We start from the raw sequence: 12,944 nt of genomic DNA on the forward strand, positions 1-12,944 counted from the left end.
AGGAATTATGGATAGAAAAAACAAAGTTTAATATATTAACAGATATTTGCACTTTTATGGAGAAACAGAAAAATTAAGTTCACAGGCAATTTAATGCCTCAGCTCAATAGCAAAAAAGTAATCAGTCAGTGGTTCAACATCTTTATTGAGAATGATCCACAGAAAAAAAACTGGACCAGTGCCAGTTTACAGTTAGATTTGCTTCTACACTTCCTGTTTATAATTTACAAATTTTCTCTATTCACCCTTCCATTGTTCTAAATGCCCATATTTTCACTTTTTTACACAGAAGTATTCAATGGTACCCTTAAATTACAGTTCTGTTGACCAGAGATGAACCACATATAATTAATTCTCCATAGCAGGCATAATTGCATATAATCTCATTGGATACTACCATAGTGGCTGCGCAACAGCTCCCAATGCTGCCATAATTTGAAAATTAAAATATTCAGTCCATTGTAAATATGTTGGAGATAATAAGAATCATCAAATTAAAATTGATTTTTTTGCAATATTAAAATTTTAAGTATATTTTAAGTAGTAGTTTCTCAATGTTTTACAAGAAAAATTAAGCATCAAGAATCCACTGTGATATATTAGTCCAACAAGTTTTATAACCTGAAGAAAATGAAAAGAGTTTAACAAAAAGGTTTTGTAAAAGTATTGACAACTGACAGGAAAATTCCTCACAGTATTAAAAGATAACTTTGCACAAATCAGAACCTGTGCCAGTGTATAGTTATGCATCATTTTAATTGTCTCAAAAAGTTTTAAAATTGACACCAATCCTAATAAAATGCATAAAATAACTGCTATTACAGTTTTATTGATGGACTGAGGTGGAAAAACTGAGTATGAATAGAAACACAGAGAAAATGAAACTGTGCTTCAAAAACTACCCTAGCACCAAACTGAATGCTTATTAATAAAAAAAAAAATTATTAGGCAGCCATATAGGAAATAGAAGGCAAAAAAGGAAGTAAATTCAGCAAGGGTACAGTTTCATGGTGAAAGGAAAGCGTCAACCATGTACAAGTATGAACTTACTCCCTTCTATGTGCGTGTGAGGATTCTTGTACAAATGCTCAATACGCCCTGTGTTGAAAGAACTAGATCGACGTATAATGCCATGCACCTGGGAAGAAACATACAACAAAGTTAAATTTAGTCTTCATTCATTGAATCTCATTAACAGACCTAAAAGTAAGTTAGAGTTCGAAGGACAAAATGTACAGGAGGAACAGAACAACCTCTACTAGACTAATAAATACCAGAGTGCCCTTGAAATAAACGTAATGCATAAAATAACTCACAGGTTTCCCAAAAATATAACAGCAATGAAATCCAAGTACTTATGTCTTAATTAAAAAAATGTTTTCACCACACAGGTATCATATGTTTCATCTGAGCCATTATAGAATTTTTTGGTCAGCTAAGTGTCAGACACATGTAGAAATCGAGTCATGCTTAAGAGTCTCTAAACCAAATTACTGAGAAATCATAAGTTGACCATCTGTTTGCTCTGGCATGATCTCTCCCTAAACTTCTCAGCCTGTCTATCTCTCTCCCTCCTATAAGTTGCTGCTTAATACCTATCCCTTCGACAAAGCATTTGCTCACCTGTCCTATTATCTCGTGTGTCAAATTTGTCTGACAACGTTCCTTAGGATATTTTACTACATTAAAAATGGTATATAAATGCAAGCTGTTGTCATTGTTGTTAATATGGAGCATGTACAATTTCCTGTAGGGTAGTATTCCCACATATCTAAGCCCAAAGAAGTTAGGCCTAATTTGACAAGAATGTCTTCCAGGTGTAAGGAGGGATATTGCTGAAGTTTCATCTGATAGAACCAAATAAATTTACAGCACAGACAACTGGAATCTTCTTAGTTCAGGTTTTTCTAGTATCAAGTATACTTTACAGTTTAAAAAATGGGAAAGACCACAAGGATCTTTCTCCATTCCAGGGTAATGTCCGAATTTCTGAAGTCTTCCAATTGATATGTTCAAATCAAGGGCTATAAAATAAGAATAAAAATACCTGGAAAAACTCAGCAAGTCTGGCAGCATCTGCAGAGAGGAACACAGTTAACGTTTCGAGTCCATATGACTCTTCAAGAGAATTAAGTAAAAATAGAAAAGAGGTGAAATATAAACTGGTTTAAGTGTGGGGGGTGGTGTGTGTAGAGCTGGATAGAGGGCCAGTGATAGGTGGAGATTGCCAAAAGATGTCATAGTCAAAAAGACAAAGAGGTGTTGAAGGTGGTGATATTATCTAAGGAATGTGCTAATTAAGGGTAGAAAGCAGGACAAGCAAGGTAAAGATAGCCCTAGTGGGGGTGGGGTGGGGTGAAGGGAAGGGATCGAAATAGGCTAAAAGGTAGAGATAAAACAATGGATGGAAATACATTTAAAAATAATGTAAATAGGTGGGAAAAGAAAAAAATCTATATAAATTATTGGAAAAAAAGGGGGGGGGGGGATCGGAAAGGGGGTGGGGATGGAGGAGAGAGTTCATGATCTAAAATTGTTGAACTCAATATTCAGTCCGGAAGGCTGTAAAGTGCCTAGTCGGAAGATGAGGTGCTGTTCCTCCAGTTTGTGTTGAGCTTCACTGACCTCATCAACAGCACCTCATCTTCCGACTAGGCACTTTACAGCCTTCTGAACTGAATATTGAGTTCAACAATTTTAGATCATAAACTCTCTCCTCCATCCCCACACCCTTTCCGATCCCTCCCTTTTTTCCCAATAATTTATATAGATTTTTCCTATCCTACCTATTTCCATTATTTTTAAATGTAGTTCCATCCATTGTTTTATCTCTACCTTTTAGCCTATTTTGATCCCTTCCCTTCATCCCACCCCATCCCCACTAGGGCTATCTGTATCTTGCTTGTCCTGCTTTCTACCGTTAATTAGCACATTCCTTAGATAATATCACCACCTTCAACACCTCTTTGTCCTTTTGTCTATCTCCACCTATCACTGGCCTTCTATCCAGCTCTACTCTTCCTTAAACCTGCTTATATTTCACCTCTTTTCTATTTTTACTTAGTTCTCTTGAAGAGTCATACAGACTCGAAACGTTAAATGTGTTACTCTCCGCAGATGCTGCCAGACCTGCTGAGTTTTTCCAGGTAGTTTTACTTTTGTTTTGGATTTCCAACATCCGCAGTTTTATGCTTTTGCCCATAAAATAAGACATGGGTGCACTCATTACAATATACAACTAGCACACCTCATGGTTAAAGCAGTAGAAAAATTCATCAACAAATCATTTGAGAAAATAAATACGATTCTTTAGAAACTCTTGGAAAGGGCTTTATCAGTCCATCCTCAAGATGACATTCAACATGCCCTTGATGAAAACTTTGAACAGGGAGGAGGCTAGTGCTCAACCTTGTTTACTCTTGAGAGAAAATATCTGAATCAATGTCCATTTGGCCCACGTGGTTATTCAAGGGTAGTAACCTCAGGGTTATTGTTAACGTTGCAATGGAGCACATGCTTTAAGTTTATAATTAAGAGCAGCTGCCATCAATTGGGGAAAGATTAGGGAATTATTCCAAGTGTTTAAAAACCAGTTCACACTGGGTGTAGGGGGAAACAGGAGGAATCAGTGCTTTTACTCTGTAGCAAGTCTGGATTAAGGAAAAGACTGGCTTTAGATTCCTCCTTTCCTCAATGTATGAACAATGACTTTAACACTATTACCCAAGCCACGTAAGATCTTAGGTGAAAAAATAAGTAGCTCTGTATATTGCATAATTTGACAGAAAGGAAGCATCTTTCAAATAATGGTCATAACGTGATAGAGTTTTATGTTGGGTTTGAGAAAGAGAAAGATCCCACATGAACCAAGGGTTTAAACATAAATAGGACCAACTTTGAAGCAATGAGTCATGAACACATGAGACTGGGCTGAGTTTTTAACAGATATACAGACAGAATAACAGTGGGATGTATTCAATTAAGTGTTTAGTACAATACAAGGCAAATACACACCCCTAAAAAGCAAAGGTTCTACCACACAGCAAAGCAACTACATCAACATATAAAGTAAGACATAGTAGAAAACTAAAGAAAGTGACTTACACAAATGCCAAGAAAAGTGGAAATCCAGTGGACTGGGAGAAATACAGAAGGCAAAAAAGGAGATGAAGAAAACATTATGAACTGCAAAAAAGAAATAGCCTTTTAAATAATTTTTGAACCTGTCCACTAGTTTTTAGTGATTTCTGTACTTGAATCCCAGAATCTCTCCACTCCTCCATAATTCATAGCATTTCGCCAGGTGGAAAATACTCAAATCTCCTGGGTCCAAAGTGAGCAGCCTCACATCTTCCAACATTGAGCTCCATCTGCCACAATTTTTCCTACTCATTTAATCTATCAATTTTGCAATGTCCTTCTCATATATCTACTAACTTAGGGCTGGGTTTTCACCTACAAGGTGAAAATTGCAAGGCAGGCCATTTCACCAATGTCATGATCCTGCCTCCTGCCTGGCAGTGCCCACACATGCTATTTTCACTGCAGGGTGGTGGGGCAGCCTGGAGTCAGGGCTACCACCACCCAGAACAGAGCAGAGGGGGAAAACAGGGGCGAGCAGATGCCAAAGCAGGCAGGTTAGAAGGCCCACCTCAATTCCTAAGACACCAGCGCAGTTCTGTACATGAGCATTAGACAGCTAGCCCTGACCCTTCACCATCCCGTCGACTCCACTTACTCCCCCATGCCCCATCCATATCCCCTGCTCTCTCCATGGCCATTCACCCAGTGTCTACAATGGACGGAACTCATGAGCACTATAATAACATTGGAAGGTCTTTGACATGCTCGTGAAACTGTCAAAATAAGCAAACACATGCCAACTCCACAAGTGGTAATAAATCTTGTCAAAATATACAAACAGCTATTCAAAAGCCTCTTTTAAAATAGCCCTCTTAGGAGCTCATAAAACTTTCAATTAAAACAAAGCTCATAGACCGCTCAATGGCTGAATCAAGAAGCCTGTTAAGCTGAATTCATTAGTACGGTGTGGAGCTTTGATAATGCGATTGCATTGCACAACTGCATCAACAAAGCTTTCAGAGTTTATCATATTAAAGCCTTTTAAGTAGTGGAATAGATGGCCATCTGTTGCACTGTTTCAAATGCTGAACAGATGACTGATCTGTCAATATAGTGAAAAGATCAAAGCACATAGTGCAACTGATACAGTAAAATGTGAATCTCAGCATTGTTCAATGCATAAGAGCACTTTATCCAGTGGATAATGCACTATGATGCATCTGAAGACATTTCCACTTTCACAATGCTAGTCAATTACCTCTTCTAAACAAAGTCTTATCAAAAATCACTGTATTAAGAACACTTTTAACACATCATGTATCATTATATTATGACATGGGGAGTGGCAACAGCTTTTGAATGTACCTGTCAAAAGGTTCCCCCCTCCAGACTAGTTTCTCCCATGGTTTACAACCCCTCTACTGGGAACTACACTGCCTACCAACATAGGCCCGATTCCATGAGAATAGCAGCAGGTCTAAAATGCCAACCTCCGCAATGGAGCTGGCGCGGTGGAGAGTGCTGCTTGTGGGTTTGCTACCCACACCCTTATCACATGCCTCTAAAAATAGCCGGTGACGGGAACAGCGACAAGAATCACAGAATTGGGTCCTGTCCACCATTTTTAATGCCTGCCTGCCTCTGTTCCAACATGGATAGAGGCATGAAAATACAGCCCTTAATGTCATCAGCAAACCTCGATGTAAAGTATTTCTAATCCAAGTCATTTATAAATATAGTGAAAAGTTGTAGCCCAGGATAGAACCCTGAGGGAACACTGCTAGTCACATGCAAAGAGCCATCATTTTAAACCAGCTGCCCTTTCCCCATACCATTTCAAGTTTTCCCCTTCAAAATTTTATCTAATCCTCTTTGAATGTTAATATTGAATCTATTTCCACCACCCCTTCAGGCAATGTATTCCAGATCATAACAAATATGTTTTTCAAACAAAGTGAGATATCTCCCCTCTGATTCTTTTGTCAATTACCGTAAATCTAGGTCCTTTGGCTATCAAGTCTCCTGCCACTGGAAACAATTTCTCCTTATTTATTCAATCAAAATCCTTCATGAACTTTTGAACAGCTGTTAAATTCCCTTAGACGTCTCTGTTCTGAGAACAATTCCAGCCTCTTCAGTCTCTCCATATAGCTGAAGTCCCACTTCCGTAATGCAATTCAAATAAACCTCCTCAGTATCTTCTCCGAGGTGCTGTCATGTTTTCTAAAGTGTCAGTGATTTATAAAGATTTATCATGACTTCTTCGTTTTAGTACACTCTGCCTCTATTTATTCCTTAAGCTTTCTTTTAAAACAACCTTATCAACTTGTCCTGCCACCTTCAAAGATTTGTTTGTACAACCCCAGGTCTCTGTGTTCCTGCTCCCTTTTAAACTTGTACCATTTAGTTTATATTGCTTTCTCTATTCATCTATCAATATGCATTACTTCACACTTCTGTTTCAAATTTTATATGCCGTATAGCTGGCCATTTCATTAGTCTATTTATTGTCTCCTAAAGTTTGTTACTATACCCCTCACTGTTTATTACATATTTTAGTTTTGTATTGTTTGCAAACTTTGAAATTATACCCTGTATACACAAGACAGATCATTAATATATATTAAAAAGAGTAGTGATCCTAATACTGGGGTACACCATTGTACACATTCCTTGGGCCTGAAAAAAATCATTCACCACTACTATGTGCTTTCTGTCCTTTAGCCAATTTTGTATTCCCACACACACTGCCCTTTAATTCCAGTTTCCTAACTGGAATTAACTATTTGTTACTTTATCAAACACCTTTGGAAGTCCATATACCAGTGATGGGCAACCAAGGTTAGTGAGTGGGCCACATGAGTGGTCCTCCTTCATCTCAGTGGGCTGCAAGTTTGAAATAAGGCATGTGCACTAACCATGACCCCATGAATAAAAATTTGCAGGGCATGCCAACTGAACCATAGCAGCACTTTGATTAGACGCAGAGGGAGTGCACGGCTCTCACAGCAATGTTCCGTGCAATTAGCACGCACCTCACTTCATGTGCCCTTCCTTTGCGTGCATATCACTTTAGTAATACTGGTAGGAAAAAAATAATGTGCATGGAAACCAGTGGGCCGCAGGTGGCCCACCACTGGCATATACACAACATTAGAAGCTTACATTAAACTTTTCATTAGTAAGCAAAGAACTCAATCAAGTTAGTCAAACATATATAAAGATACAAGCTACCACACACATTCAGTACAAAAATAACATTCGGCCTGCACCAGTCTGATTACACTGCAGGCATCTAGCACATCAGACCTACGTGCCATGATGAGCAATTATATAATAGAACCTCAAATGTTTATAAAAGATCTAGGCGAAGGTCATTATTATTCAAAAGCACAGAGTTGCAAAATATTACTTTTTCTTTATCAGCTCCTTCTAACAGGTCCCACATTTGATTTGACACCAATTCTATTTGATCTTCAAGGGACATTCTTTCATCCCTTTCAGGACAAACAAGCTTGCAGAAGTCCTTGAGGAGGCTGATTTTCTTCTGAGAAATAATATATGCACTAATAATGCAATTTCTGAAGTCATTCTGAACATGCTCCTGTTTGAAGTTCTCCAGTACATATTTAATATGTAACACTGTACGATGACGTCGCTTCTCCATTTCTGTCCTCATAAGTTGTTCACATCGTAGTGTGGAGGGTTATTCTGTAGTGAAATAGGAAACAAGTTTAGGCTTCACCGATTCACCTGTTAACTTCTTCATTTCCATCTTTTATTGTCATTTTGGAACCTTCTTCCTTTTGGACTTCTTCTTTCTACCACAGAGTTTAGTCGGCCTTCTTTTTGACTTCACTGTCAGACAGACTTCTCTCAGGTTAAATCTCAACTTGACTTAGTTCAGTAGTTGAGCTATCCATGAGTTAATTATCTATTCACATCTTGGAAGGTTCGACGATTTTTGCTTTCAAAGCCTCTTTAGCTTCATTTAGCTGATTCTTCAGCTCTTCTGTCTCCTTGTATCTGTTGGCTTCCTCTGGAACCTTGAACATTGCTGCATCTTTTCTGCCAACTGGTTCTTCAGTTTGTTCAGAGGGGTGTTAAATTCTTCCTGTTTCTCTTCATACTTTTCCAGAGGCACAAACTTTGACCTGAGGGATCCTTGTAGTGTGTGAAGGTCTCTCAACAAATTTTCCTTTTCTTTGCGAAACTCTCTTTCTTCATCTTGAATTCTGTTATTCAGCAGAGTCTCCTTGAGTTTCTTCTGCTGTTCTTCCATGTCATTATTTAAGACAGTCTTCATTTCTTCAGGTTGCTGAATGGCTACACACTCCTTTTGCATCCAGTCGCAGTCCTTAGACTCTCCAGGCTCTTTCTGAAGTACCTTGCCTTGTTCATTTTTCAAGACAGGAACTCTTCCTGCTTCCTTTTGAAATCTCACTGGCCAATCAAGATTAATTTCCCTCAACCAATTTTGGCCTAGAAGGCTTGGCCCTCTACCTTCTAATACCATCACTGGTAGTCATGCTGATTGGTGTCTATAATGAACAGTTACTCTGGTGATACCTTTAACCTGGATTTCTTTGGCTGTGTACATTTTCAACTTGGCAGATGTTTGTTCCAAATATAATTGTTGGTCACCTTTATTTAAATGCCTGAAAGTGTGTTCTCCTATTACAGTGGTAGAAGCACCCGTGTCTACTTCCATTTTTAATGGTTTGCCATTCACTTGTACAGTGACAATAATTGACTCTGTCTTCCCAACTTTCATGTTGAATAATGAATAGCTGTTAGAATTGGTTGTTTCTGGTTCTTATACACTATAGACTTCATTGAACTTCGATTGTTGCCTGAAAGCCTGAATAAATCTCTTTGTAATGTTTCAATATGTGTCCACTTCTGTGACAAAAATAACACTGTACCTTTTTAAATTGCCAATCATTAGGAGCATAATTGCTTCCATGTCGATAAAAATTAGCTTTCGATTTTGCAGCTAAGCTGTTTCCTCTAAGTTTTCGGTTAGTGGGGATTGTTTCCCACTTTGCGGTGGACTCAGGGCTTTTCACACCACTTTCAGCTGACTTTTGATTTCCACCCAATTACGAGAACGGTTTTACGCTCCTTGAATCGCTTGTGAATCCCATACAGCGTTTTCCAATCATAAGCACTATTTCTAATGCTTTCTTAAAATCAAGATTCACTTCAGCCAGCAATCTTCGCTGTATAGCATCCTCCTGCATGCCACGCACCAAATGATCCCTGAGCATGTCATTCAAGGTTTCACCAAAATCACAATACTCCGTTAGCTGTTTTAATTTCACCACGGGGGTAACAATGGTCTCTCCAGGGGCTCTATTCTGTGAATTGAACCTGAACCTCTGCATCGTGACTGAGGGCTTCAGTTGAAAATGTCCCTAAACGAGATCTATTAATTCACTGAAAATCTTTGAATCAGGTGTACTGGAAGCCGTCAAGCTTCGAATTAAACTGTAGGTCTTGCTCCCACAAATACTCAGGAGAATTGCTCTGCTCTTTTCTTTCCCCGTGATTTTGTTGGCTTGAAAGTAGAATGCAAAATGTTCCACATATTGAGTCCAGTTGTCTGTGGCTGGCTCAAAGGGATCGATTCTGCCAAACTGTTGCATCTCAGATGAGCATATCTTCCGTTCTTTTTAATGAACATAAATACTCACAATCATTGGGCGAGAGTCGGTACAAGATCTAATTTATCCTCGGTGCCAGTTTGTTATAGAGTTGATTTTCTAGGCAACTTTTCTTGGTGGACACATTTAACTTTATTTGCAAGACAGCAGCAGCAACTGCATATGTGCATCAAACTCTATAACTAAAGAAGAACTCTCTCCTCGAGGTTCCCTGTGCTGCTAACTCATTGGTTTGCACGGCTCATGTGATTTTACAACACAGGATTATTTTTAAAGCTACTGTCCTACGTTTATCAAAACTATAATTACTACATTTCCATGGTCTCTGATCCAACACTGTGGTTTATAAAAAAAAGTATGGTAATTATTCATTGGTGTGCTCCTTCAATACTGTCAATGTTTTCAACTACTTTCTATGCAACTCTTATAAGGTTATTCTTAATAAATTTGCACTTGTTCTTACATGTTCTTATTTGCATTCTTACCCAACTATTTTATCTTCTAATTTTGAAAAGATGGCTCAACATCAAAATATCTAGATATGTAACAGAAAAACTGAAATTTTGAAAGGCTAACACTAAAGTGCTAAACCTTCCAATTACAGAACAAGAGCAGCAATTTACATTTATAGTGTCTTTAATTTAAATAATGTCCCAATGTTCTTTGCAGAAGCATAGGAGAGTGTGATAGGAGGATCCTGGGACAGGCAGTCAGCAACACGTAGAGGAGAGTCTGTGAGGAGGGCCCTGTGACAGGCATTCAGCAGCACCTAGAGGAGAGTGCGAGTGGAGGACCCTGGGACAGGCAGTCAGCAACGCTTGGAGGAGAGTGTGAGAGGAGGGCCCTGTGACAGGCAATCAGCAGCACCTAGGGGAGAGTGTGAGAGGAGGACCCTGGGACAGGCAGTCAACAGTAACTAGGGGATTTAGCCTATCTAGAGGATCTAGCATCTAGTCTATACTCAATGAGGAGTAAGGGCAAAATAAAAGCAAGGATCCATATTTTATTTAGTTAAGATATGTATGGGGAGCTCAGTCCTGTGATTTGCACATGCTGCGCAAATCCGAGATGCTCCTGGCGGGCTGGATGACCATGTGTGGAGGAGGTGCCTCCAACTGGAGCAACCTGAGCTCCGGGTTTTGGAGCTTGCAGCTGGGGCACTATGGTGCATTCATGAGGCTGAGAGGTTCGTCGATAGCACATTTCAGGACATGGTCACCCCAATGCTTAAGGAAGTGCAAGCAGAGAGGGAATGAGTGACCACCAGACAGAAGAAAGGGACCAGGCAGGTAGTGAGAGAAATCCCCAAGTGCATATCGCTCACAAACAGTTTTTCGGCCTTAGAAAACGGTGACAGTGACGGTTCCTCTGTGGAGACCAACTAGGGCAAAGGCCATGGCACTGTGGGTGGTCCAGCTGCACAGGCAGGAAGGAAGAAGTGTGGAAGGGCAATAGTGATAGGGGATTCATTAGTGAGGGGAGTAGACAGGCACTTCTGCGGCCGTAGACGTGACTCCAGGATGGTATGTTGCCTCCTGGGTGCCAGGGTCAAGGGTGTTACGGAATGGATGGAGGGCATTCTGAAGGGGGAGGCTGAACATCCAGAGATTGTGGTCCATGTTGGGACCAATGACATAGGAAGAAAGAGAAATGAGGCCCTGCAAGCAGACTTTAGGGAGTTAGGTAGGAAATTGAAAAGTAGGACTTCAAAGGTAATAATCTCAGGATTACTCCTGGTGCCACAGTAGTGAGTATAGAAACAGAAGGATAGAGCAGATGAATGCGTGGCTGGAGAGATGGTGCAGGAGGGAGGGCTTTTGATTCTTGGGGCACTGGGGCCATTTCTGGGGGAGGTGGGACATGTACAAGTTGGACAGATTACATCTGAACAGGAACAGGACCAACATCCTCGTGGGGAGGTTTGCTAATGCTGTTGGGTGGACTTAAACTAAATTGGCAGGGGGATGGAATCCTGAAAAGTAGTTCAGAGGGGAGAGAAGCTGAGATGGAATTAGAAGTTAAAATGCTAGTGAGTCTGGAAGGCAGAGGAAACAGAGGCTAGACAAGAAAGAAGTGACTCTAGCAAAGCTAAATGGAATATATTTTAATGCAAGGAGCCAGAGGAATAAGACAGACGAGCTGAGGGCACAGATAGGCATGTGGGAGTTTGATATAATAGCTATGACTGAGACTTGGCTAAAAGGGCAGGATAGGCAACTCAACATTTCTGGTTATAGGGTATTCAGACCGGATAGAGAGGAGGATAGAAGAGGAGGGGGGTGTCACAATATTTATCAAGGAATCAATTATAGCAGTGAGGGGGTTGATTTGTGGAAGGATCATCAAATTAGGTCATATGGGTAGAAGTGAAAAACACAAAAGGGGCAAACACACTTTTGGGGGTGTACTATAGGCCCCCAAACAGTCAGGGAGAGATAGAGGATCAAATATGTAATCAAATTTCAGAGAAGTGTAAGAATAATAAGGCAGTTATAGTAGGGCATTTTACTACCCAAATATCAGCTGGGATAGTTTTAGCGTGCAAGGTAGGGAGGGAGCAAAATTCTTAAGTTGCCTCCAGGAGAACCTTTTTAGCCAGTACGTAGAAAGCCCAATAAGGGAGGGGTAGTTCGGGAACCAATATTTGAAAATGAGGCTGGGCAGGTGGAACGCATGTCAGTAGGAGAGCATTTTGGAGATAGTGACCATGGGGAGAATTTTCTCCCCGTTGGGCTGGCCGGTCGGGAGCGGGCGTGGGCAGGCAAGGACCAATCACCGGCCGCGATCGGCTGCACGCCACCATTTTATGTGGGCAAGCCAATTAAGGCCTGCCCAGCGCAACCTGTGCAGGCTGGCGAGGAGGAGGGAGACGCGGGGCCTGCACTCTTTCGCGCATGCGTGTGAAAGAATGCAGAAATCTCCCTGAGGCACGAAGCTGCCTCCGGGAAATTAACTTCAGTTTTGAAGTTGGAAAAAATAAAAAAGTAAAATTATTTAGACATGGCCCCTGATGTGACAGTGTCACATGAGCTGGGACATGTTTATGAATTTTCATAAAATTTTAAAATTAATTAATAAAACCTTCATGAAACCTCATCCCGCCCGTGGATGAGGTTTCATGAAAAATGTGAAGGCCGCCTGGGCTCTTTGCTTGCCCGCCAACCTTAAGGTTGGACGGGCAGCCCTTTCAAATTG

General features: G+C 40.4%; 1 protein-coding gene across 1 annotated transcript in view; it reads right to left on the reverse strand.

The window, feature by feature from the left end:
* gmds (GDP-mannose 4,6-dehydratase) overlaps positions 1-12,944 on the reverse strand; it is a 651,025-nt gene that overhangs the window by 524,632 nt on the left and 113,449 nt on the right. The window contains exon 3 of the mRNA XM_041185221.1: positions 1,051-1,138. Coding sequence (XP_041041155.1) covers positions 1,051-1,138 — 88 coding nt within the window. The remainder of the gene's footprint in view (positions 1-1,050; positions 1,139-12,944) is intronic.

Source organism: Carcharodon carcharias, chromosome 3 (assembly GCF_017639515.1).
Source record: "Carcharodon carcharias isolate sCarCar2 chromosome 3, sCarCar2.pri, whole genome shotgun sequence".
Classification (NCBI taxonomy): Eukaryota; Metazoa; Chordata; class Chondrichthyes; order Lamniformes; family Lamnidae; genus Carcharodon; species Carcharodon carcharias.